At 44.2% G+C, this 27782-nt stretch overlaps 1 protein-coding gene across 2 annotated transcripts in view; it reads right to left on the bottom strand.

Moving 5' to 3' along the window:
* The window catches only part of FAM81B (family with sequence similarity 81 member B), an 85927-nt gene that overhangs the window by 15912 nt on the left and 42233 nt on the right, over positions 1 to 27782 (bottom strand). For both annotated transcript variants that reach the window (XM_068247668.1, XM_068247675.1), the window contains one exon: positions 26146 to 26275. In XM_068247668.1, coding sequence (XP_068103769.1) covers positions 26146 to 26275 — 130 coding nt within the window. The remainder of the gene's footprint in view (positions 1 to 26145; positions 26276 to 27782) is intronic.

Here is a 27782-nt window from a genome sequence, read left to right as displayed (position 1 = left end):
ATGGTCGGGGGGGGGGGGCTTTGCATGGCTGGGGGGGGTCTTTGCTGTGCACTTTGCATGGTGGTGGTGGTGGGGGCGGCTTTGCATGGCTGGGGGGGGTCTTTACAGGGTGCTTTGCATGGCTGGGGGTGCTTTGCTGTGCACTTTGCATGATCTGGGGAGGGGGGGGGGTTGCATGGCTGGGGGGGGGGGCTTTGCTGGGTGCTTTGCTGTGCACTTTGCATGGTGGGTGGGGGGGTCTTTGCTGGGTGATTTGCATGGTGGGGGGTGGCTTTGCATGGCTGGGGGGTCTTTTCTGGGTGCTTTGCATGGTGGGTGAGGGGGGGCGGCTTTGCATGGCTGGGGGTGGGCTTTGCTGGGTGCCTTTTAGGCTGGGGGTGCTTTGCTGGGCTCGGGGAGCTTTGCTGGGGGCACTATTCAGACCTCTGATCAGGGCGACCAGAGAGGCGGAGAGAAGCAGAGCAGCGCGCACTCTACCCGCACGGACCCGTACACTTCAATGCGGAAGTGTTCAATGATGTCACTTCTGCATTGAAGTGTATGCATCCTGCGGGTCGCGTGTGAGCTGCTCTGCCTCTCTCTGCTTCCCCGGTCCGGTCTCCCTGATCTGAGGTCTATAACGGCAGCGGGGGAGGAATGGTGAGCGGGGCTTCCTGGCTGGCGGTGGGGAGAGGAGAGCAGCTGGCGGGGGAGTGGTGCAGGAAACTTCGGGACTTGGCCGGCCACGGTAAGTCACAACGTGTTCTGGCCAGCCAAAGTCCGAAATTCATGGCCGTTTTGTATAGTGGCCGGATCAGCCGGCCACTTCGCGTTGTGACCGGCCAGAACCCGAAGTGGCCAGACTTCGGGTTCTGGCCGTAACATATCCACCAAATTTCAGTCCACACTGTACACTTCACTGTACCGTGCACCACACTATACACCAACCATCACACCTTACTGTACATCCCACTGTAGATCACCCTCTACACACCACACTGTACTCCACTTTATATTGTCCACTGTATTCCACATTGTACAACACACTGTACTTCACGCTGTTCACCACTCTCTACACCCTACAAGCTTTCAATGGTGTTGCGTTACCCTGTTTTCAACGCAGGGTAACGCAACACCATTGAAAGCCTGTTGCGCCTTTCATACCGGGAAGGTGCGATGCAGTGCAGTGGAAGTGATGTTTTTCACTGCACGCCGACACCGTCCCAGTGTGAAAGGAACCTGAGGGATTAAGACGGAGGAAGAGCCCTGTGACCCCGCCCATAGTTAATATGAGCCATGCATGCAGACACGCATGCATGGTCCCTGGAAACATGACACCAGCTTGGCCCGGGAGTAAAAACATTTTGAAATGATCCTTTTTTTTTCAGGGGTTGGACAAAATAATGGAAACACCTTGAAAATCAACAAAATATATTTTAATATGGTGTAGGTCCACCTTTTGCGGCTCTAGTAACGACCATGAATGCTCAATAATGTTGAGGTCTTTGGATTGTGGTGGCCAGATAAGATGCTCAACATCATAAGAATGTTCCTTGTGACATTCTTTAACAGTTCTAGCTGTATGGATTGGGGCATTATCATCTTGAAAGATGGCTATCCCCTGCAGAAACAGTTATTGAACCATAGGATGAATTTGGTTGCCCAAAATTCCTAAATATCGGCTGTTAATTCTTGAGGGACCAATTTTGGTGGTTTCTACACCACTCTAAACGCTTTGAAACATTTGTCTTTGAGAGCAGAGGTTTTCTAATAGCAATTCTTCTGTGGAATCCAGATTTGGGCAGCTCCCAACAAACGTTTTTTTGTGGAAACTGGGTTCTGTAGGTGTTCATTCAGCTCTGCAGTGAGTTTAGGAGCCGTGGTCTTGCAAGCTTTTCTAACAAACGTTGACTTTCGGCCACAACTGTGCTTTGCTGAGGATGTTTTCCTTCTGTTTCAAAGGCAGTCATTACTTTTGAGACAGTACGTTTTGAAATGTGAAGCATTCGGGCAGTTTCTGTTACAGTAGCGCCTGCCATACAAGCACCAACAATTTGGCCTCTTTAAAAGTCTGAGAGATCTGCCATTTTTATAAATTATAACCAACTTTTGTTTAAATATCTGTAAAAAAATTATTTTAATTAAACATATCAAATAACAAAAATAATAAACAAAAAAAATATTAACATATGTCAAGTTTTGATTGCTCAAAACGTTCAAAGATTGTGATGCTAAAATGTTAGGTATTTCCATTATTTTTCCCAACCCCTGTTGTTAAAGAGGAGCTGTTAGGTTAAACACATAGATCAGTAGCTAAATATTGGCTGTACTTACATTACATATGCATTTCACTGTCCACGTTTGTACTTCACAGAATTTTTATATAGTATTTGCAGAGAATGATGCTCCTGACAGCTCATGGCAGGTTCCATGTTTGTCTGTCTCCTATGAAGCCAATTGTGATGTCATATCCTCCCTGCTACCTGATGATTTCACTCACAAAAAAAGAACCTAATGGACAACACTACTGTGCAGTGAATATTAATTAGCCATGTGGCTAGGAACAATAGCGGACTCATGTAGTATACTCTAACGGAACATGTGCCCTGTGATTTTTCAGTGTTGTGAGCTTGGCTGCAAATTACAAGCTGCTGTAACATGAGCCTGTAACTTCTCACTGTGAAAGCAGCCTTTGGGCGTGATAGGGAAATAAAGGGGATGACCCAAGGTAGTGCACTGGGGAGAAGCAGCCCCAGAATGCTTTGCAGTATCTGTTATGCATCCTGCCGACCTCCTTACAGAGCTTGGGAATAACAGCCTTGCTGTTCAGCACACATCACAGTAAGAGAGATTTTTAACTTCAGTATTGCCTTATTGGCTTCCTTCTAAACTGTTTAACACAGGATAATAGAGGTTTAAATTCGCTTTTGCAGCCTGACAGTTACTCTTTAAACTTCAATAGTCCAAAAAATTTAAATATTGCACAACATCTGGCTAGATACAGTATTGGAAGATAAATACTTGCGCCATCTGGTGGCCACCACTTTGAACTTTGAATTCTGAATAAAAACAAGAAGATACTTTCTGATTTTTTTGGGCTCCTAGTGAGCTGGTCTCTGCTACACAAAACTTGATGAGCCTGCTGCTGCTGCTTTGGCAGACTGACCATTACACCTACTGATTTTGCCAGTAGTGTGGCCAGATTCCTGACTTTTGTATAGCGTTGCAGCAGCAGTGTTTGAAAAATATTGTGCATTCATTTATTTCACTGTTTAAAACACTGACATGTTGTATTGCATTGCACCAGCAGTGATTGCACCACCGGATGTTGAAAAAATGTTGTGTACACATTTATTTCGGGCTCTGTCTCAGGTCCTCCAACCTTGGGCCCAATGTCACTGCGATAATTCTAGACACCTTATAAAGGTGGCATTCATTCCAGATGTCATTCAGTTCCTGATGCCAGTTAGCAATGCGGTTCCTGCTATTTTGAGGACAGATTGCTGTGAGTGGACTGAGCTGATATGTAGTACCACAGTTTCCTGATCTCAGGTCCTGCTTCTAAGGCCTAACGTTTCTGCTGCCTTCTGTGTGCTGTTCATCATGCACAATTCCTACTTGCCTGCTGTCACTTTAACTGTGATTTCCTGAAAAACCACAAGATCTTTTGGAACTCCCCCCTTCCTTGTTGCCACTGTTTTCCTACACATAGCTACCAAATTTAGTGCTTCTTACATGTACAGGGGCTTTGCTGTTAACCTCTAAAAGTCAGACAACTGATTTTAATGGGCTTCACTAATTAATTTCAGCAAATTTATGGAATCACCTGAAGTTCACAGAAATGTTTGCGAGGCTGCCAGAGGCATTCTTGCTCATCCACTAGCATTGTCTGCATCATCTCTAACTTTGACTTTCTGCTGCCATGTCCAGTTTCTGCAGGCTTTAGGCAGGCAGTGGTATAGCTAAGGTGCTATGGGCCCCGGTGCGAGTTTCACATGGGGCCCCCCCAAGCACTCTATACATAACAATGGATGCAGTGCACCAAAACCTGCCAAGGACAATCACAGTGTCAGAGGTGCAGGAAGGGGATGGGGAACATCTTGTTAATGATTCTTATCATTCAATGTATTTATAGAAGTGATCATTGCAAGCACAGGACCAATAGAGAGACAATACTGCATTGAGGCCCAAAGGCCCCGGAGCGGTGGAGACCTCTGCAACCCCTATTGCTACGCCACTGGCTTTAGGAGAGCTCAGGCTGCTATCATCACCCGGTGCTGTCCTCGCAGCTGCATTTCATCTCTTACCAATAAAGTTGTTGGACTTAGTTTGATTTTTTTTTTTTTTTATAATATCTGCTTTTTAGGTTGAAACCTTACTCATCAGGGTCTCAGATCTAAAGATTTATTTTTAACTAGATTTCATTCCCCTAATGTATGATAATTAGAGTATTCTGGGAAATGCAATTATTCCTGTAATGACTTTGGGGCGAATGACACATTGCTGTGCCACTGAGAGCCTGATGACTACAGACACTCTATTAGATAAGCTTCTGGGCACAGGCTGGTTTATCTGCTGCTCAAGCAGAGGCGGCAAAGAATAAAATTCGCATTTGACAATATGTTTGCTGTCGGGTGGTAACTCATAATAAGTGAACCACAGCATGTTTCTTTTGTACAATGCGGATGTCAGCTGCAAATTTGTTCACAGCCCTGTTTTGTAATAATTAGTACATTTCCCAGTGATGTATCAAGAAATCATGAGGCGTCAGAGCAATATCTTGATGGAGCAAAAGGCTTAGGCACACTTGAGAAATATAACTTCCCCTACCCCATGGATATGAGTGCAGGTGACAATGTATGCTCGCGTGCTATATACAGTGGATACAGAACATGGCCAGACATGTAAGGGGTGGAAAGTTAAAGCAGACCCAAACTCTTGCACAGCACACAATGAAAAGTTTTTTTTTCCACATATAGTTGCTAAAGAAATTCACTCCTCTTTGTTATGTATTTTTTTTTTTGCCAGATTAAAATGTCTAATTAGTTCTTATCAGTAGCTGTGAATAGACTGAAGGAGCTCGGCGGAGGCAGCTCTCCATACAGTAAACATTGAGACTTAAACTCTCAGTGCTCCCTGCAGAAGTAAAACCAAGAAGAACTTCAACTTTTTTAGGCTTTCCAATAATTGTAATTACCGTATTTCGCGCCGTATAAGACGCTCCGGAATATAAGACGCACCCAGGTTTAAAGGGCAAAAACAAGAAAAAAATACTAAACCTGGTGCGTCCATATTCCAGGAGCGCCTTGTAGAAGTTATACCTCAAATGGTATCCTCCTGTGTCCCCCATGTGTCCTTATGTCTCCCCATGTCTCTCCCATATGTCCTTCTGTATCCTCCATGTCTCCCCATGTGTCCTCCTGTCTCCCCCAGTGTCCTTCTGTCACCCCCACCATGTCTCCACCTGGTCTTATGTTTCCCCCATGCATCCTCATGCCCCCACCCCATGGTCCTCCTCTCACCCCCATGCATACTCCTGCCTCTCCCTCCATGTCTCCCCCATGGTCCTCCTGTCACCCCATGGTCCTCCTGTCACCCCATGGTCCTCCTGTCACCCCCATGTCTCCTCCTGTCACCCCATGGTCCTCCTGTCAGCCCATGGTCCTCCTGTCAGCCCATGTGTCCTCCTGTCACCCCCACCATGTCTCCTGCTGTCTCCCATATGGTCCTCCTGTCTCCTCCTCCATGTCTCCTCCTGTCAGCCCATGTGTCCTCCTGTCACCCCCACCATGTCTCCTGCTGTCTCCCCCGAAGTCCACGTCTCCTCCTGTCACTTCCATGTCACCCCCTATGTCTTTCCTCCCCCATGGTCCTCCTGTCCCCTGCATGTGTCAGCGGCTCCCCGCCCCCTCCCCTTGCGTTGTGTGGCCATGGTCCCCCTGTCCCCTGCGTGTGTCCGCCCCCTCCCCTTGCGTTGTGTGGCCATGGTCCCCCTGTCCCCTGCGTGTGTCCGCCCCCTGCCCTTGCGTTGTGTGGCCCCCCCCGGGTATTTATCGGCAGCTGCTTACCTCAGCCATCATGCCCGCGTGGACTGCAAACTTCCGGCTTCTGTGTGCGGCTTCCACTAATGCCGGCTTCTAATGACGCGTCATCGATGACGCGTCATCGATGACGCGTTATTAGAAGCCGGCACTAGAGGAAGCCGCACATAGAAGGAGGTCTGCAGTCCACGCGGGCATGATGGCTGAGGTAAGCAGCTGCCGATAAACACCCGGGGGGGCCACACAACGCAAGGGGAGGGAGCGGACACATGCAGGGGACAGGGGCACTATGGCCACACAACGCAAGGGGAGGGGGCGGACACACGCAGGGGACAGGGGGACCATGGCCACACAACGCAAGGGGAGGGGGCGGGGAGCCGCTGACACATGCAGGGGACAGGAGGACCATGGGGGAGGAGACAGGACACCGCACACAGGCAGGGAATCCCCGATGTGGCGGCGGTTTGCATCGGCGGGCGTTCGGGAAGTCGGGAATTCCCTGCCTTTGCCGTATAAGACGCAGGGACTTTTTCACCCCATTTTTTGGGGAGAAAAAGTGCGTCTTATACGGCGGAAAGTACGGTAATATATATTTTTTTTACATAAAGGTTATCATACTGTAGCTAATTTTTAATATCAGAGAGGAAGTTTTGAGTTTAGATAGCGTGGTGAACATATTAGAAGTAGAAGTAGAGTTCACTCGCCCACATTTTCCATTGTTAGTAGATGGGAATAGGGACTATATAAAAATATAAAATAAAAATAAGAATAGGGACTATGCCATCACTTATTCACATATTTGATGCACCCATTAAAGTAAATTTTCTCTTGGAAAAGTCAGTCTTGTGGCCCAGAGATCCCTGCAGCAAACATTGGCAAAATGAGTTTTCCCCCAGCTAGAAAGAAGTGCTCACTTTCCAGCTCCTATCTATTTTCCTGAGAAATTAACACTTTTAACTACAGTGGGATGCGAAAGTTTGGGCAACCTTGTTAATCGTCATGATTTTCCTGTATAAATCATTGGTTGCTACGATAAAAAATGTCAGTTAAATGTATCTTATAGGAGACACACCCAGTGATATTTGAGAAGTGAAATTAAGTTTATTGGATTTACAGAAAGTGAGCAATAATTGTTTGGGCACTGTTGTCATTTTATTGATTCCAAAACCTGTAGAACTAATTATTGGAACTCAAATAGGCTTGGTAAGCTCAGTGACCCCTGAGCTACATACACAGGGGATCCAATTATGAGAAAGAGTATTTAAGGGGGTCAATTGTCAGTTTCCCTCCTCTTTCATTTTATCTGAAGAGTAGCAACATGTTGGTCTTAAAACAATTCTCAAATGACCTAAGGACAAAGATTGTTCACCATCATGGTTTAGGGAGAGGATACAGAAAGCTGTCTCAGAGATTTCAGCTGTCTGTTTCGACAGTTAGGAACATATTGAGGAAGAGGAAGACCACAGGCTCAGTTGAAGTTGAGGCTCGAAGTAGAAGACCAAGAAAAATCTCTAATAAGCAGAAGCGATGAATGGTGAGAACAGTCAGGGCCCGTTTCCACTATTGCGTTGCGGAATCGCCGGCGAATCACCGCAGGCGAAATCGCATGCGGGTGCGATTCCGCATGCGTTTTTTGCCGTGATTTCGCATGCGATTTTGCATAGGTTAGGGTAATGCGATTTTAACCATGTCACTGCCTGTGTGAATTAACATGGGTACCTATGCGAAATCGCATGCGAAATCGCGGCAAAAAACGCATGGGGAAAACGCATGCGATTTCCCTATTAAATACATTGCGTGCGATTCGCCTGCATTCCACACGCAGGCGAATTCTGAGGGCCCTACCATGCAGATTTTTTCTGCACAGAAAAACGTTCAGGAAAACGCACAAGTGGAAACAGTCCCATCCACTTGTACTGGCTGTGCGAATCCGCATGCGGGCAACGCATGCGGATTCGCGATAGTGGAAACGGGCCCTCAGAGTCAACCCACAGACAAGCACCAAAGACCTACAACATCTTGCTGCAGATAGTCACTGTGCATCGTTCAACTATTTGGCGCACTTTACACAAGGAGATGCTGTGTGCAAGAGTGATGCAGAGGAAGCCTTTTCTCCGCCCACAGCACAAACTGAGCTGCTTGAGGAATGCTAAAGCACATTTGGACAAGCTTCATTTTGGAATAAGGTGCTGTGCACTGATGAAACTAAAATTGAGTTATTTGGGCATAACAAGGGGCATTATGCATGGAGGAAAAACAACACAGCATTTCAAGAAAAACCCCTGCTACCTACAGTAAAATATGGTGGTGGTTCCATCATGCTGTGGGGCTGTGTGGCCAGTGCAAGGACTGGGAATCTTGTCAAAGTTGAGGGACGCATGGATTCCACTCAGTATCAGCAGATTCTGGAGACCAATGTCCAGGAATCAGTGATAAAGCTGAAGCTGCGCTGCGGCTGGATCTTTTAACAAGGTAACGACCCTAAACACTGCTCAAAATCCACTAAGGCATTCATGCAGAGGAACAAGTACAACGTTCTGGAATGGCCATATCAGTCCCCAGACCTGAATATAATTTAAAATCTGTGGTGTGAGTTAAAGAGAGCTGTCCATGCTCGGAAGCCATCAAACCTGAATGAACTAGAGATGCTTTGTAAAGAGGAATGGTCCAAAACACCTTCATCCAGAATCCAGACTCTCATTGGAACCTACAGGAAGCGTTTAGAGGCTGTAATTTCTGCAAAAGGAGGATCTACCAAATATTGATTTTATTTCTTTTTTGCGGTGCCCAAATGTATGCACCTGTCTAATTTTGTTTAAACAATTATTGCACACTTTCTGTAAATCCAATAAACTTAATTTAACTTCTCAAATATCACTTTGTGTGTCTCCTATATAATATATTTAACTGACTAACTAATTTTTTATCGTAACAACCAACGATATATACAGGAAAATCATGACGATCAACAGGGATATGTGAGGGAGCAGGCTGGTGTTGTACTTTGTTCTCTGGTTGAACTCGATGGACGTATGTCTTTTTTCAACCAAAATAACTATGTAACTATGTAACAAGCTTGCCCAAACTTTTGCATCCCGCTGCATGTTGGCAGACTCTTATCATAAGCTTGATCTGTAGCTACAATGCTGGCAACAAAGTATTTATCTCTGAGCAGAGGAAGACTATAGGAGAGATCAGATGATCACAGGAAGAGATTGGCTGTTCTCTTTCCTAGTTCCTTTCTGTCTAGTTCACATGTGGTTAATGATGGGATGGGGATGAGTGGGAACAGCTTTCTTACTAGTAAAATTGCACTGCCATATCAACAGGAAATGAAACTAGAGAAACCCAGCTAGTCTGGCATTTTAAAGCACACCTGAACTGTAATCGCCATCTGTTGTGCCCAGAGCAGGATTATCCACCAGGCAACCTAGGCTGGTGCTTGGGGCCCAGTGCGTGTCAAGGGGCCTACCTGCCACCTTCTCTGACCTCTCTCCCCTTCAGCTAATCAAAAGGGCCCTAAATCTACTATCTTGCCTAGGGCCCCATTACATCTCAATCCATCTCTGGTTGTGCCACTGTTTCCCTCAACTAGAACTCTGGTTATTATAGTTGCAGACTACTGAACAGAGTTCTGTGCATGGCTGCGGTTTGCAAAAGATCTGTACATTTGCACAATTGAGGAGGATGGGAATAGTAGGAGATCTTTCTAAGGGGGACAGCGACACATTGGAGGCGATCCAGAGGACACCAAGGGTCCTGAAGGACTACAGGTGACTGGAAGAAACCCCAGATAAGTAAAATCAACCTTTTTTTTAACAGTTCGGATGTGCTTTAAATATTGTTAGAGCAAAAACTACATTCATGCAATGCATAAAACATTGTGCATTGCTAATTGATGCAAATTGGCATCAAGGGAATTTCAAAATGTGAAGTCTTATCTAGTGTGAGAGACAGCTAGATGAAACACAATCCCAATAGAATAGTTTGCTTGAGCCAGGGGTCACACTTGTTAGAATTTACATCCAAATAGCATTTTCCAAAATCACGATCTTTCACATCTAATGTATTTCAATGGCAGTATACAATATGCATTTTCAAAATTTTCTGTGTTTTAAATTTGGGCAGCAGGCCTGTTTTTTTCATGTGCAATAAATAGTTTAATGCAAGCCAAGCGGAAGGCAGAACATTTGAGATTTGCATAAAACATGGTACAAGGTTTTGAAGTTAATTAGATACAAACAATTTCCATGCGAAATTAAATTTATTTTCATGGAAAATTGCCAAATGAAAATTTGCATACAAATGCAACTCAAAATCTACTGAAAAACACCTGAAAAATTGCCATTGCAAATGTTGCCACGCAAAATGATCAAAAATGGTTATCTTAACTACTTGTCGCATGCCTGCAGTATATTCACGGCCTGGAAAAGGTCGCCGGGTGCACCAGGGCCGTGAATATAAGTTTGCAGCAGCGTGCAGCCGCCACTCGCTCCTGTGCGTGCACCTGCGTGCCACTGTTGATGCCGGTTAGCGGAGAGATGAATGAATGGGAAAGCGGTTCCCATTCATTAATCTAAGTCCCCAATTCAATGAATGCTGGCGTCTATGAGAAGCCTGCATTCATTGTATCTTTCCTGTTGTTAAGTGCCATGCATTACTTACCATTCACGTGCTTATGTACGTTAATCGGAAATGATGACTGAGGATATCTTGTGGCCAAATGGTAAATTACACCAAAATTCATTTTTACTTAATAAAAATCCCCACACTGACTTTTATAATTAACTATTTCCCTCCCACAACCTCCCATAGTACCCAAACTTTTTTTTTTTGTATAGGAAAAAAAAATACATATAAAAAAAAATATATAAGTAGTTACCTTAGGGACTGAACTTTTTTCATATTTATGTCATTTTTAACCCATTCAGGTTCCGTCGTTTTCACGTGAGAAATGTTCACCTCCCATTCATTAGCCTATAACTTTATCACTACTTATCACAATGCACTGATCTATATCTTGTTTTTTCCGCCACCAATTAGGCTTTCTTTGGGGGGTACATTTTGCTAAGAGCCTGTAAGGCTTGGTGGTGTATTCTCCACAGTCAGCATGCAACGCATGAGCTGACGTGGAGGAGGTACACACACTAGCACAAGGAAACAGGCTATCCCTAGTATAGTGGAGGGGAGGACTGACTCCAAAAGGAGATTGTGGCGCACAGAGCCGGTGCAGATCCGACAGCCACAAACAATGCTTTCGCTATAACGTCTCAGCGCAAAGTAGCGCTGAGCGCATAAACCAGAACTGAGGAGATCAGAACAGGTAGACAGAATGAACGCTTGCTAGCAAGCCGCTACTTAGTGACAGCAAGCGTCCACAACAAGACAGACTGGAATGAGGCAGCCAAAGCGTAGCGGCGATGGCGTGCCTCACAAAGACAGGACAGGATAGTCAGGAATTAGGAGGATCAAGATAGATGAACGTAACACAGATAAATATACAATAGTATGATTTTCTAGCGTATTACAATTACAGCTATCAATAAAACTATTTGTAACGTCTAACTAACATATGTATATATCGGCAATGAACCGATATATGACATAAGCAGGAACACTGACTTAGGACTGGAACGATACAGGGAACAGGACTCAGAAGGATTCGCTATCTCTTCGCAGAGATGAACGCAATCCACAAACGGTAACAGAACAGGATTCAGAAGGATTCGTTATCTCTTTGCAGAGATGAACACAATCCACAAACGGTAACAGAACAGGATTCAGAAGGATTCGTTATCTCTTCGCAGAGATGAACGCAATCCACAAACAGAACCAGGAGCAGGGTAACTACCTCAGCACGGGTGATCACGGTACGCGTAACCTACCAAAACGTGCTGGAAAGCTGACTAACTGCACACAGGATATAAACAGTTCGTGTACGTATACATCAGCGACACTGATGTATCAACGTAACACGAATACAAGGAAAATAATAAACGTGCTGGTATGCATATATATTGGCAATGAACCAATATATGATGCAAAGACTAGCAAAGTATCTTTAGAACAAGAAACACGATCGGGGGCTGAAGCGACAGCAAGACAGGCTTAAACTGAAGCTATGAAAACCCGAGGAGTCCTGCAGGAAGCAGATCTTTATACTGAGGTCATCCAATGGGAGCAGACATGCAGATTCCCACACAGGTGAATGATAATCAGTCACAAGCTGGCAGCAGGGAAAGGCAGACAAAGCTATGCAGCTTGCATGGAAAGAGATCAGAACTACCTGAGCTGCAGCACTACTACTTCCAGCAATACCTGCTGCAGCAGCGATCATGACAGTACCCCCGCCCTTAAAAGCGGATTCCAGACGCTTTTCAAAACTGAAATTCCCAACAAAACAGTCTGACTGATAATTCATGATGACCGGGACAGCCCGGCAAGACCGAATTCCAGAATCAGTCCCCGCAAGACTGGACCCATCAGAACCAGAACCTACAGAACCATGCCCATCAGTACTACACGCCCCAGTGTGACACCCATCAGAACCATGATTTCCAGAAGAAAGCCCTCCGAAACTCCCTGAGCGATACCCACCGCCTTCCAGGAACCGTTCAAAAACGCCAAAGCCTTTGCAATGCCCGCCGGGACTGTCTTTACCAACACAAAACCCACTGTTGAACCAGTCCAAGGCACCAGGACAAGTTTTCTCAGAGACCTCCCAGAACACCTTGAAGCTCCAAAGAGATCCCCCATAGGTCAGAACGCCCCTTAGGCTCACATGGAGAACTATCAAGAACCCCTATGGAACCTAGGGCAATTCCCGAGTCAGGGCCACAAGGACAAACATCAAGATCAGGGCTTTCAGGGACCAGAACCATCTCTGGGCATGCAGGCAGACTGGCAACATCAGAACATGTTCCCACTAAGGAAGCATCAGAGCACGCTAACACCTTAGACACACTTGGGCATTCTGGCACACAAAGAACATCTGGGCACACTGGCACAAGAGAAACCTCTGGGCATGTCAAGGAACTGTGAGCCTCAGGGTCAGCCAAGACAGGATCAAAACCAGGACTGGCCAAAAAAAAATCATCATGACTAGACTTCGCAACTACTGGACTTTTACACGAGAATGCAGGATCAGACTTAGATGTCGCTGATTCCAGCAAAGTCAGTAACAAATCAGATTCAGGGGCACTAACAAGACAGGACAAATCTTCTGATGTATGCACTGAACTAGATAGGGACTCCACAACTACCTCTGGACTGGACAGAGACTCATCTAATACACTGGATTGGAGCCCATGAGGCGCTGCAGAACAAGTCAGTATTGCAGCAGCCCCCACTGGACTAGGCAAAACTGAGGAATTCCCTGGACAGGAAGGGGACTCTGGAACCTCTGCCACAGCGGCCAGAGAACCAGAATCTTTCAGGATACAGGGCTGGGTTTCAGGAACACTCATCAGACCGGACTGAAATTCTGAGATTTCTATTATTTTGACCAGAAAATCAGAATTATCCATGTTACAGGGCAAGACTTCTGAAACATTCAGAGGACAGGGCTGGAGTTCCTCGGCTGTTACAACACTGGAGAGGAACTCAACAACATTGGTTAAATCAGACTGTGTACAGGGCAAGGTATCTAACACACTTGCTGACGAGGACAATATTTCAATGGCTTCTGCTTTGCTGGGCAGAAATTCATCAAGTTTTATTAGAGCAGACTGTAATTCCAAAACAGCTGCTAGACAAGTGAATATTACTGCAACACCAACTGAGGTAAGCAGTGCCTCAGACTCCTCTGCTAGAGGGTTTGAAGTATCCAAAGTACTGGGTGAAGCATAAGACTCTGCGACCACAGCTTCACTGGACAGGATCACTGAACAGTCCATATTGCAGGGCAAAACCATGGAAGCACCTGCTGGACAGCATAATGATTCTGTGACCTAAGTTTCATTGGAGAGATCTACTGCACAATTCATGGTACAGGGCAAATTTACTGGAACATTTTCTGAACAAGGTAATAATTCTGCGATTTCAGGTTCACATAGCAGATGCTCTGAGCTATTCACGATACAGGGCAAATTTACTGGAACATTTTCTGAACAAGGTAATAATTCTGTGATTTCAGGTTCACATAGCAGATGCTCTGAGCTATTCACGATACAGGGCAAATTTACTGGAACATTTTCTGAACAAGGTAATAATTCTGCGATTTCAGGTTCACATAGCAGATGCTCTGAGCTATTCACGAAACTAGAGCGAGGTGTAGAAACAGGAAGATCAAGACACAATGTTTGCGCATCTGAATCACCATTCATTTGTAAAATTGGAAAATTCAGATACTGGGGTTCTGAGGTTTCTAGACAGGATTGCTGGGACTCGGAAACTGATGTAGTGCATCTATTGGCATCTGCTGGATCAGACAGGAGTTGAACTTTATTAACACAGGTAATTTCTGCAGAAGTGTTTGCAGAGGCAGGCAAGATTTTTCTGGTGTCTGTTTCACTGAACAAAGACTCATGAGTACTGGCTAGAATGGACTCGGAAGTCAGCAGGACCTCTGGATTCTCTGCTGAGAAATTTGTGCAGGGCAAGGTTAAGAAAGTATCAGTGGCTTCTGTTTTACTGGGAAGTAACACTGAGTTATCCATGGTACAGGGTGGAATTGCAGGAACTTCAATTTCACACAAAAAGAGCTCCGAATCACCTGCTGAATCAGCGAAAGGTGCTGAAGCAGGCGGGTCAGAACGCCATATTTGCGAATTCGGAGTCACATAAAAATCATCCAAAATCAGTTCCCACACATCAATCAAAGGAGCCACACAGTCATACCTACACACACCAGTCTCTATTAGGTTATAGGCTGACTTAATGCATGCATTCAGTACCATTTCACTTTTTGCACTGTAAAATTGACAAAATGAACTTGAATCATTCTTCCATTCACAGACCAGGGCTTCCATCTCTCCCCTCTCGAATGGAGGATCCCATGCATACTTAACAGCGAAACATTTAGGCTGATCACAGTTGGCAGATATGATTGTGGCAGGCACATGTATAGGGTTAATTAGCAGGTGATTGGCAGATTCCTTATTCTTAAGAATCTCCAATACCTGTAGCAAGTGTTGAACTGTAGTGTATGCAAACTTCCCTTGGTTCACAAATAAGTTGATTTGTTCAATACTCTGTAATATCTCCTCATAATCATACTCAGATAATTCTTTTAAACAAAAATCTTTATTTTCCCTAGCCAGGGAGGAAAGTTCATTAGTAGTCTCATAAGTCCATTTAACTCCCCTGAAAGACAATTGCATTTCATTATCTGTTAATGGCAGAATCTCATTATAGGTCTCAGTCGCTAAGGATAACGACTCTGCAGATCGGACACGTTTCTTAGAACGTTTGCGTTTTGCCTTAGACCCTGCTGCCTTTGGTGATTTATTCAAAGCTGCAGGAAAATTATCAGGAACACTCTCTGCTTGCTGATCATTTTTGCAAACAATTGAAGGGGAAGCTGATTGGCCTGCTGCCAGGAGTTCATTTAGAGGAAAAGGCAATGGATCTATGCGCAACCAGTTATGGATCACAAACGCTAGAAATTCCAGCGGTCTCTCTTTCAAATCGGAATGATTGAGAACATCAAATGCCCACTGAAACAATTGCCCTTTAAACAAAATATAAACTAGCTGGAGTGCCCAGGTTGAAACAGTAGTCGCTTGGAGATCGGGATTGGCCAGGAACCTGGCACATTCAGAGAAAAACTCATTTTCTGTTTCAGAGTTAAGTTTTTCAAATTTCTTAAAGGAACAGGAACCATAATTAACAGTGTCATACTTTCTGGGAATCCCCCCCACAGTGGCGATTGGTAATGGGATTTTCATAATGTAAGGCTTGGTGGTGTATTCTCCACAGTCAGCATGCAACGCATGAGCTGACGTGGAGGAGGTACACACACTAGCACAAGGAAACAGGCTATTCCTAGTATAGTGGAGGGGAGGACTGACTCCAAAAGGAGATTGTGGCGCACAGAGCCGGTGCAGATCCGACAGCCACAAACAATGCTTTCGCTATAACGTCTCAGCGCAAAGTAGCGCTGAGCGCATAAACCAGAACTGAGGAGATCAGAACAGGTATACAGAATGAACGCTTGCTAGCTAGCCGCTACTTAGTGACAGCAAGCGTCCACAACAAGACAGACTGGAATGAGGCAGCCAAAGCGTAGCGGCGATGGCGTGCCTCACAAAGACAGGACAGGATAGTCAGGAATTAGCAGGATCAAGATAGATGAACGTAACACAGATAAATATACAATAGTATGATTTCCTAGCGTATTACAATTACAGCTATCAATGAAACTATTTGTAACGTCTAACTAACATATGTATATATCGGCAATGAACCGATATATGACATAAGCAGGAACACTGACTTAGGACTGGAACGATACAGGGAACAGGACTCAGAAGGATTCGCTATCTCTTCGCAGAGATGAACGCAATCCACAAACGGTAACAGAACAGGATTCAGAAGGATTCGTTATCTCTTTGCAGAGATGAACGCAATCCACAAACGGTAACAGAACAGGATTCAGAAGGATTCGTTATCTCTTCGCAGAGATGAACGCATTCCACAAACAGAACCAGGAGCAGGGTAACTACCTCAGCACGGGTGATCACGGTATGCGCAACCTACCAAAACGTGCTGGAAAGCTGACTAACTGCACACAGGATATAAACAGTTCGTGTACGTATACATCAGCGACACTGATGTATCAACGTAACACGAATACAAGGAAAATAATAAACGTGCTGGTATGCATATATATTGGCAATGAACCAATATATGATGCAAAGACTAGCAAAGTATCTTTAGAACAAGAAACACGATCGGGGGCTGAAGCGACAGCAAGACAGGCTTAAACTGAAGCTATGAAAACCCGAGGAGTCCTGCAGGAAGCAGATCTTTATACTGAGGTCATCCAATGGGAGCAGACATGCAGATTCCCACACAGGTGAATGATAATCAGTCACAAGCTGACAGCAGGGAAAGGCAGACAAAGCTATGCAGCTTGCATGGAAAGAGATCAGAACTACCTGAGCTGCAGCACTACTACTTCCAGCAATACCTGCTGCAGCAGCGATCATGACAGAGCCACTTTACTGTAAATGCATTTTAAGAGGAAGAATAAGAAAAAAATGGAAAAATTCATTATTTCTCAGTTTTCAGCCACTATAGTTTTAAAATAATACATGCCTCCATAATTAAAACTCACGTATTGTATTTGTCCATATGTCCCGGTTATTACACCGTTAAAATTATGTCCCTATCACAATGTATGGCGACAATATTTTATTTGGAAATAAAGGTGCATTTTTTCCATTTTGCATCTATCACTATTTACAAGTTTAAAATAAAAAAAAATAGAAATATTTCATCTTTACATTGATATTTAAAAAGTTTAGACCCTTAGGTAAATATTTACATGTTTTTTTTTTTTTTATTGTAATGGTTTTTTTTTTTTTATACTAAACATTTTATTTGGGTACTTTTGGGATAGTGGGAGGTAAACAATAGATTTATAATGTAAATGTGTGTTAATTCTTTTTGTTTTGTTTTTTCAGGTGTAGTATTACTTTTTGGCCACAAGATGGCGGCCATGAGTTTGTTTACATGACGTCACTCTAAGCGTAGCACGCGCTTAGAGTGACGCATCGGGAAGGAGACGGCCAGAAAAAGCTCAGCTTCCGAGAGAAGCTGTCGCTTTTTCAGCGGGGTAGAGGAATCAATGATCGGGCTCCATAGCCCGATACATTGATTCCTTGGCTACCAAATCCGCGGCCGGGAGTGCGCGTGCACGCGCACAATCGGCCGCGGGGGCGCGCGGTAGCGCGCATGGTTCCTGGACGTAGAAACTACGTCCAGGAACCAAAATAGGTTAATGTATGGGCTTGTTATTAGTGATGGACGCAAAACTGAAAAATGCACCTTTATTTCCAAATTAAATATTGGCGCCATGCATTGTACTAGGGAAATGTTTTAAACGTTGCAATAACCGGGACAAATGGGCAAATGTGTGGCTTTTATCCACAGTAGAACGTTTTATTTTATAATAATAATAATCCGAACATTTGTATAGCGCTTTTCTCCTGTCGGACTCAAAGCGCTCAAGAGCTGCAGCCACTGGGACGCGCTCAAGAGGCCACCCTGCAGTATTAGGGAGTCTTGCCTTGAACTCCTTACTGAATAGGTACTTGACCTAGCCAGGATTCGAACCCTGGTCTCCCATGTCAAAGGCAGAGCCCTTAATTAGTACACTATCCAGCCACTTATTATTATTATTTTAACACTACAAAAAAGTAAAAACAGGGCGCTCTACAGTAAGCAGTTAGGGTTATGCTCAATCATTACATAAACACGATAATATAAAAAGGGGTGAACTTGAATAAAGACTATATATAAATGTCTCTGATGTTAAAATCAGATATAAGTCCACAGGGTTCTTCCTCCAAACTTATTCAGTACATAGGTGACCTCCAACGGTTCCAGAATATTATAGAAATAGTATACGCTCACCAGATTCCACAGCTGCCCTTCTCAGGATCAGCCAAACACGCTTCTGGACAAGCCAGTATTCACTCGATGTCCCAGCCTTTTTTCTCCTCAGCAAGCCATGCAAACACACGAGACAAAAAAACCTCCAATAGTGTAATACTGTATGGTTCAAAACCGCTCCGTTTTACACCAGTGCTCCCACTCTCCGACATCAGCACCCTGTGCTCCACCACCAAATGATCAATAAAGCCTCTCACCACATAGCCTGGCTGACCCAGCACAGACCAGCATTGATCGCTTTGCTGCTTGCATCAAGCTTATACTTTCGTTGACAGCTCTCCTAGAACTCAAACAGGGCCATATATAGTGTAAAATCTTCTTTTATTAAAATAGTAAAAACGTAGTGCACTTACAATGTTGTAGAATCAATTGCGCATATAAAATCCTTATGAGCTCTTTCAGCGTCCCTCGCTCCAGGGCGTGGCCTGAGGAGCGAGGGACGCTGAAAGAGCTCATAAGGATTTTATATGCACAATTGATTCTACAACATTGTAAGTGCACTACGTTTTTACTGTTTTAATAAAAGAAGATTTTACACTATATATGGCCCTGTTTGAGTTCTAGGAGAGCTGTCAACGAAAGTATAAGCTTGATGCAAGCGGCAAAGCGATCAATGCTGGTCTGTGCTGGGTCAGCCAGGCTATGTGGTGAGAGGCTTTATTGATCATTTGGTGGTGGAGCACAGGGTGCTGATGTCGGAGAGTGGGAGCACTGGTGTAAAACGGAGCGGTTTTAAACCATACAGTATTACACTATTGGAGGTTTTTTTGTCTCTTGTGTTTGCATGGCTTGCTGAGGAGAAAAAAGGCTGGGACATCGAGTGAATACTGGCTTGTCCAGAAGCGTGTTTGGCTGATCCTGAGAAGGGCAGCTGTGGAATCTGGTGAGCGTATACTATTTCTATAATATTCTGGAACCGTTGGAGGTCACCTATGTACTGAATAAGTTTGGAGGAAGAACCCTGTGGACTTATATCTGATTTTAACATCAGAGACATTTATATATAGTCTTTATTCAAGTTCACCCCTTTTTGTATTATCGTGTTTATGTAATGATTGAGCATAACCCTAACTGCTTACTGTAGAGCGCCCTGTTTTTACTTTTTTGTACTGTTTATAGAGTGATACACACACTTTTTTTTCAGGTGCGATCCAGGTGTAGCTATAACAATTTATTAACAGGTTAAAATTGAGGAGCGCACATACAGGTTGTGTTTATTAGTACTATTATTTTAACACTATAATGGCCAAAAACGGAGAAATAATGCATTTTTTTCAATTTTTTTTCTTATTATTCATGTTAAAATGCGCTTAGGATAAAATAATTCTTAGCATACTGTACCTCCCAAAGAAAGCCTAATTGGTGGAGAGAAAAACAAGATATAGATCATTTCGCTGTGATTAGTAGTAGTTAAGTTATTGGCGAAAGAAAAACAGGAGCACTGACAGGTGAAAATTGCTCTGGTCCACAAGGGGAAAAAACCCTCAGTGGTCAAGTAGTTAAAGAGAAACCGTAACCAAGAATTGAACTTCATCCCAATCAGTAGCTGATACCCCCTTTCCCATAAGAAATCTATTCCTTTTCTCAAACGGATCATCAGGGGCCTCTGTATGGCTGATTTTGTGGTGAAACCCCTCCCACAGTGTGATATCAGTACCTCACAGCTCTGAGGTCCTGACATCACACTGTGGGAGCCTTGTTGCATCACTTGCAAGCAAGCAGCATCTCCTTCCAGTGACATCACCTGCCAGCAGTAAAAAATGTTACATGCGAGATAAATGTCTGAATGTAAATCAAGGAGAGATTTTACAATGAGCAAACACTGACTAAATCATTTATACATAATTATTGTAAATAATTGTAAAAAATTGTAACTAAGCACTTTTTTTTATTACATTATTTTCACTAAAGTTCCTCTTTAAAGCTCATACACATGCATGACTAAAGTTGGCTGAGGCGGCCGATAACCGTTTAGGCGTGTGTACAGTGGCCCAACCTGCGAGAGATCCGCCTGGCGGATCAACTCACCACTAGTGACGGACGATTCTTTAGTCCACGTCCCTTCCTCGCCCGCCATGTGCCATCCCTCCGCCCTCTGCATAGAAACAGAATGTGTCAGCTACACAGCAGCTCAACCCAGCAATGTCGTCCAGGAGGATCAGGTCCCGATCCCCGACGCGCAACATCCATCAAAGGTCTGTACGCAATAGGGTATTAGGGCATTACCAGAATACTTTTTCTGTATGCAGACTGTCTTGCATCCCCACCCATCTTCTCTCTATCTAAATTACGTGTCCTAAGAAAGCAGCAGGCATCTACAGAGGCTGGATAGTGTACTGGTTAAGGGCTCTGCCTCTGACACATTAGACCTGGGTTTGAATCTTCCTGTTCAGTAAGCCAGCATCTATTCAATGGCAAGACTCCCTAACACTGCTTCTGCCTGCCTAGTGGCAGCAGCTTTGGTGAAAAGTCTGTCAGGAGAAAAGTGTGATATAATTGCTCTGTGTTGGTTTGTCTGTCTACAGGTGCTAGCTTGTACTGACAGTGGCAGCCCCTCCCCTCCCCCCCCCCCCCCCAGATATTTCCATGTACCTTGAGAGTCTTGAAACCTGCAGCAATCTAAAATGTAAATAGTCTGGCAACCAAGCAGATCTGATGAGATTTACTTGTTTATTGTTCTCAATCCGCCTTGCTCATGAAACTTACCGCCCTTTATCTTTGGTAAATGGGGCGAGCAGGATCAAATAGGGATCCTCTATTAAAGAATAATGGGGCAGCAATGTTTAACTGCTTCCTTTTCTTACTAACTGGCGTCCTGCTTATGGCCTGTCTAGAATAGATGGAGGGAAAACAGGTGTTTTGGACATTTGCCACCCTCTCTGTTGCCATCTTGTCTGTATGCATAAAAAGCCTGTATAACACATCTAGTAGTTTTTTATTTTACATATTCTGACTGACAGCTTGATGAGATTTTGACATAGTTGCCTTCTGTTAGCTGCTCTGCCTTGGCAGCAGTTACACATTTTAGGTGCTTGAGAATGGGCAAATGTCCATTCCTAGGAATGTAATAATTTATAGCACTGAATAGCCAGATGACACGTACAGCTTAATGGAATCAGCTAGCTGTCCATTCCCCAAAATTTTGCTTCACTCCAATAAAAAAAGCTCTAAACTCAATGGCACATTTACAGCAAATACCATCTATTATGTATATGGCTGCATCTGCTTAGTATAAGCCATCTGTTATAACTTGATCAAATACTAGTTTTACATCATGTTCTACAATTGATCCTGTTGCTACTGCACAGAGATGAATTTTGTGGACACAACAACACGGGTTCAGTTCAGCATAAACTTTTGGACTTTGGACTGACTCCTATACTTCAACGACCCCCTGATGACGGCAAAATCGCTGAAACCGGTCATAACGATGTATAGAGTGGGCATCTCCAGGTTTTATTACACCTATCTAGCACTCTTGTGCATTAAAAAGGAACTTCAGCCTAAACAAACATACTGTCATTAAGTTACATTAGTTATGTTAATTAAAATAGATAGGTAATATAATCTCTTACCCACCTTGTTTTAAAAGAACAGGCAAATGTTTGATTTCATGAGGGCAGCCATCTTTTTGGATGGAAGGAGGTGACAGGGAGCATGAGACACAGTTCCAACTATCCTGTGTGCTGATCACCCCTCCCAGTTGCTAGGCAACGTGAATAGCAGCATAGGCAGGGAAAAAAGCCCGGGCAGTTTTCTTTGATGGGGAGGAGCTTAAGCTTTTGTGCAGCTAAAAATAAGGTTTATGTAAGAAAAACAAAGTTCTGATGCTGCAAAACTGTTAAAGAAACACCAAGCCTCTTCAGTGCTGCTGAGTAGATTTTTAGTCTGGAGGTTCACTTTAAGGCTTGCTTATATTGACTGGGTCACTGTTGTACAGAACTCATGATGTGAGTAATTGTTTTCTATTCTTGTTTGTGGAAACATTTTAAAAAAAAAAAATGTTATGGCTTGGTACCCCTGGACACTGATTAGTTCATTGCGTCATGTTTGGTGAGGGACACATTGTTCCGATGAGCACTAGATGTCTGCAGGAACTTACGTTGACAACCCCACAAGACAAGATTATTCAAGCTTGCTAGTGCTGAGGCACTTTTGTGATTACTTACATCCATTACACATCCAAGAATCCATCTAAACAGCTGAGCATAATGGTACAACTGAACCTGTACACAGTGTACAGAAACAACCACCATGAATACCTTAACAGGGTTTCTGTGAAAAAACTACACAGCCCTGTAATGGATGATGCCCATGTCAAGCTAGCATCAGCCCCAGGACTGACCTCCTCCAATACAAGCAGAACAAAGGAAAGTTGGTCCCACAGGTACTCTAGGTCAGGGGGCTTTAACAAACGTTGGAAAAGATCTCAAACAACCCACCTTACACATATGTAAGGTGGGTTGGACAGTGAAACCCAAGGTAGATGTGATGTATTTAATGGAGCATCAAGGGGATCTTAAAGGGGATCTTAAAGGACAACTGTAGTGAGAGGTATATGAAGGCTGCCATATTTATTTCCTTTTAAGCAATACAAGTTGCCTGGCAGCCCTGCTGGTCCATTTAGCTGCAGTAGTGTCCAAATCACACCAGAAACAAGCATGCAGCTAATCTTGTCAGATTTGACAAACATGTCAGAAACCCCTTATTTTCTGCATGCTTGTTCAGGGTATTTGGTTTAAAGTATTAGAGACAAAGGATCAGGATAGCCAGGTAACTGGTATTGCTTAAAAGGAACTAAACATGGCAGCCTCCATATACCTCTCACCTCTCTCCTTTAAGAGTATGTGGATAGTGGGGCTGTGGGTCCCTATTAGTTTTAGGTAGGTGCACAGAAAGGAGGAGGTATTGAAAAATCCAGTTTTTAATTTTAATTGCTGTAGTCTGTCCCCATCTACAAGAATGTGCCTCATTTTATATTCAGACAGGAAATGGGGAAGTGTTTCCAAGAGTGACAATTAAAAAAAACGATATTAAGCCTTCCCGAAAACTATAAGAATTTTCCTCACTTCCTGTTCAGACAGGAAATAGTAGACTGCTTCCAAGCATGACAGGGACAACAAAAAAGGCTATTAACTTTTCAACAGTTTAATTTTTTATAATATCTCTGTTGGGGAGATTATCTCGTAACACTCTCCATAGTGTCACCTCAGATTTGACAAAAATAAATCGTTCTATCTGAGGTATACGATGCGCTAATCACCCTTAGAGTGACTCACACAGGATCTACACTGTATAAGAATCCGGAGAAGTCTGCTGTAGTAAAATAAATATCGGAGCTTTAAGATTTTCCTCATTTAGAGAAAAAGATGCCAAGTTCATCCCCCTCACTGTCTGTGGGAAGTGTCACAGCACTCAGCATATGCTGGAAGAGTCTGAGAACGCAGCATACAGTGCGCAAAGCACACGGCTTTTCTCTAGGCCTCGTTCTCCACGTATGTTCTCCAAAAGCCTAATTAACTGGGATATCTAACTACCTGAAAAATCGTCAGTTGTCTTCACAAGCTCAGCATGCCAAGGTATTTGGCAGTATTACAGTAACCCTTTCATGCCCAGGGGTCTTTAGATAAGATATAATCAGGTCAGGTTTGGATGGTAGAGGTGATCTGGAAGAAATAGTATTTAAGACAATGGGGTTGCTGCATGAACCAATGTAATGCCTGGTTTGATGCACAGATTAAAGTGCCAACTTTAATGGCTTGTTCCCCTAGCTGGAACTGGAGTGTTGCATTGCATTTATAACTTACATACAACAAAACCTACAACAATATTTGCATGACATTCCATGTAATGCAGGCAAAGAAGCACTGACCAACCTGTATTAACATTGTGCGCGTCAATGTGTGTGATTTTAGCAACGAAATCCATGCCCTGCGTTGTAGTGATGGAATTAGTTTCATCGCATTGCAACTGAGGTGTGAACCCTTCATAGACTTTGAATTTCACTGCATCACAGTGTGCAAAACAGCTTTGCAGTTGTTTTTGCACATAAAAATATAATAAAAATAAATAAATAAAAATATAATAATACTAAAATTACTGTGGTACACATTTTTCTGTTAACTAATAGACTTGGACCAGGGGCGTAACTAGAGCGGAGCAGCCCCTGAGATCGCAGGGGGGCCTAGAGCTGTGTGGGGCCCCAACTGCTAACGTTCCCTTCCTCCGATACAGGGAACTATACTTCAGATCAGGGCCCAAATGCAATTCACTTTTTCTTCTGAGTTTTCTCCTAGGTGATACATTTTCATCTTCTATGTAAAATAGCTTTCCAGCAATTTGCAAATAAAAAAGTAACAAAAAATATGTGAAAAATATCAAAATTATTTTGAGTGTCTCCTTGCTTGCTGTTTGTTTAACCTTCTGGGGACCGGCTGCCTAACCCCCCTTAATGACCGGGGCATTTTTACGTGTGGGGGGGGGGGGCATCTAGATAGTCAGGCAGCTGTATCCCCAGTAGAGAGCGCTAGGCATCGGTGTACCCAGTAAAGCCAGGTGTCTCCCGTATTGCCAGCAGCCTTTACTCACCTCCCAGGCTCCTGCGATGAGCAGCTCTAGCCCCCTCCGCTCTGCCCGGCATAACCGCTCACACTGCCGCTAAGTTTCGGGTCGCGGCTTGACGATGTCCTCAAGTCGGGACCTGTCACTCAAGGTAGAGCGAGCAGAGATGCCGGGCAGCGACGATTGCCAGGGAAAGCTTTAGGAAGGTGAGTCCCGGTCCTCTTCTTCCCCTCCGTTTGCCGCTGCTTTTACTGATCACTATGATTGGTCGGTGACCATAGTGATAATGTGATCAGGAGCCAATGGCCATGGTTTATTAACAGTGAGGGGAGATGTCAGTTGTCATATGACAGCTTGATCTCCCCTCTCGGGTGCGCACGATCGTGGCGGGAGCAGTAAAAGCAGGTGGCATAAATCCTACACCGCATTAGAGTTAAGCAGCCACAAGTGCGACGTAGGATTCATTCTCAGCTGTCCCCAGAAGGTTAAAGGGTATTTTATTGACAAGTTTAAAAATATCACCTAGGAGAAAATTCAGGAGAAAAAGTTTATTGCATATGGGCCCAGGTGTTTTTGTGGCTAGACCTGTTATGGGTGTGAAAATTATGATGGCCACACTTGTTGTTGACCTTTGTGAGATAGGCCCTAAGGCCATGAAGGGCACCAGCGGGAGGCAAGGGAAGGGGTGTAAACATTGGGGGGGGGGGGGGCCCTATCAAAGTTACGCTGGAGGACTTCATGAATTGTAGTTATGCCCCTGACCTGGACAATAATTACATGAAGTTTACCCAAAAATTGATTGTACAACTATGTTGTTCAGGGGCCCTACGACATCAGGCCCCATAGCAGTAGTGTGATCTCCAGTGACCACAGAGCTGTTGTTTCATAATAACAAGTCAAACTAATGTTCCTTTCACATATCACCAATACACATCTGTATGCTGACCTTTTGGTCCAGTTCTTTCATATGTGCCTCCAGAGCTGAACTGATGTTGTGGATTTCCTTCTCTTGGGCTTGCAGCTCCTGTTTAGTTGTTGCCAGATCTCCTGATAATTTCACTATGCTGGCATCACACCTTAAATGAAGATAGATTAAATGTTGTATTAAACAATAAGCTGCAAAACCTTTTGTGATTACAATGATTAGCTGTCATTTTATAAAGGAAGCACAAATGCATCATTATAAGAATATTATAATATTGGTACTTATGCAGGGCAGGTTCTAGACTTTTTGCTGCCTGAAGCAAACTGGCGAGGATGCGCTCCCCTGACCCCCACCCCCATTTGGAACCACAGGACCCGACAATTTGCACCCACTCTTATGCAACGGGATGTGGCAATGGACTCAACGCGGTAAGTGTAAAAGGGCCCTTTAATATCACCACAAGAAGAATGACTGGGATAGAGCGCTGAGAAGTTGTACCTTTTTATGTGCAAAAATCCATCAAGAAGTCACAGCAGGTGTAAAATAAGGTAGACTGGATGAAGGACTGACATACCAGATGCCCAGGACCAATTCTGGCATTTTTGTCAATCCAGTCAAAAAAACTAGTGCAACCCTGTGCACCCGGACTGGGCTTGTGCAGGCTCTCTACCATAAATAGAGGTCAGGTTGAATGAGTATGGGGTCATATAACTGGACAATTAGACAGAACGTATGAGGCACATACCTAGGCTCTTGGGGTGAATTGGGCTTGGGGTGAATTGGGCTCCACAGGAACTACTCTTCAGTCAGGCACACATCAAAACTTTTCTTGTGGATCTTGAATATGCCCCGCAGGTCAGAGCTCCACTTCCTGAAACCTTACAATAACCTGCCGCTGTATTCCCCTAAAGAGCACTTGTCAGAATCAATGAAGCCCAGAAGCACTCACTTTCTGATCTTCACTCCCGGGGAGGGAGGAAGGGAGGCTCGGGATGGGCACAATAATAAATCAAAAATAGTAAAATTTAATAGAAAGTTAAGAAAATAAATATTTACTAAAAAAATAAAAAAAAAAATAAACATTGGGGGAGCGATCAAAAAGGGAGAAAAGGGGGGCCTTAAAACTGCAGTGGCCCAATTTAACCCTCTGTGGGATAATCCCGAGCTGAGCTCGGGGTAAGCCGCCACAGAGGATTTCTCAGACCCTAGTGGGCCGATTTGCATAATTTTTTTTTGATGCACGCAGCTAGCACTTTGCTAGCTGCGTGTATATACCGATCGCCGCCGCTCCGCGCTGATTCGCTGCTACCCGCCGTGCCGCGCCGCTCCCCCCCCAAGACCCCGTGTGCAGCCTGGCCAATCAGTGCCAGGCAGCGCTGAGGGGTGGATCGGGACTCCCTCTGACGTTGACGTCGATGACGTCATCCCGATCGTCGCCATGGCGAAGGGGGAAGCCAAACAGGAAATCCCTTTCTGAACGGGATTTCCTGTTTGCTTTGATTGCCGGAGGCGATCTGAGGGGGTGGGGGGATGCCGCTGCACAGCGGCTATCATGTAGCTAGCGCTAGGCTAGCTACATGATTAAAAAAATATAATTAAAAAATAATGTGCTGCGCCGCCCCCTGGCGATATTATTGTATCGCCCAGGAGGTTAAGAA

Source organism: Hyperolius riggenbachi, chromosome 1, assembly GCF_040937935.1.
Source record: "Hyperolius riggenbachi isolate aHypRig1 chromosome 1, aHypRig1.pri, whole genome shotgun sequence".
In the NCBI taxonomy this organism is placed as follows: Eukaryota; Metazoa; Chordata; class Amphibia; order Anura; family Hyperoliidae; genus Hyperolius; species Hyperolius riggenbachi.
This window is presented reverse-complemented; position numbering and strand designations above follow the sequence as displayed.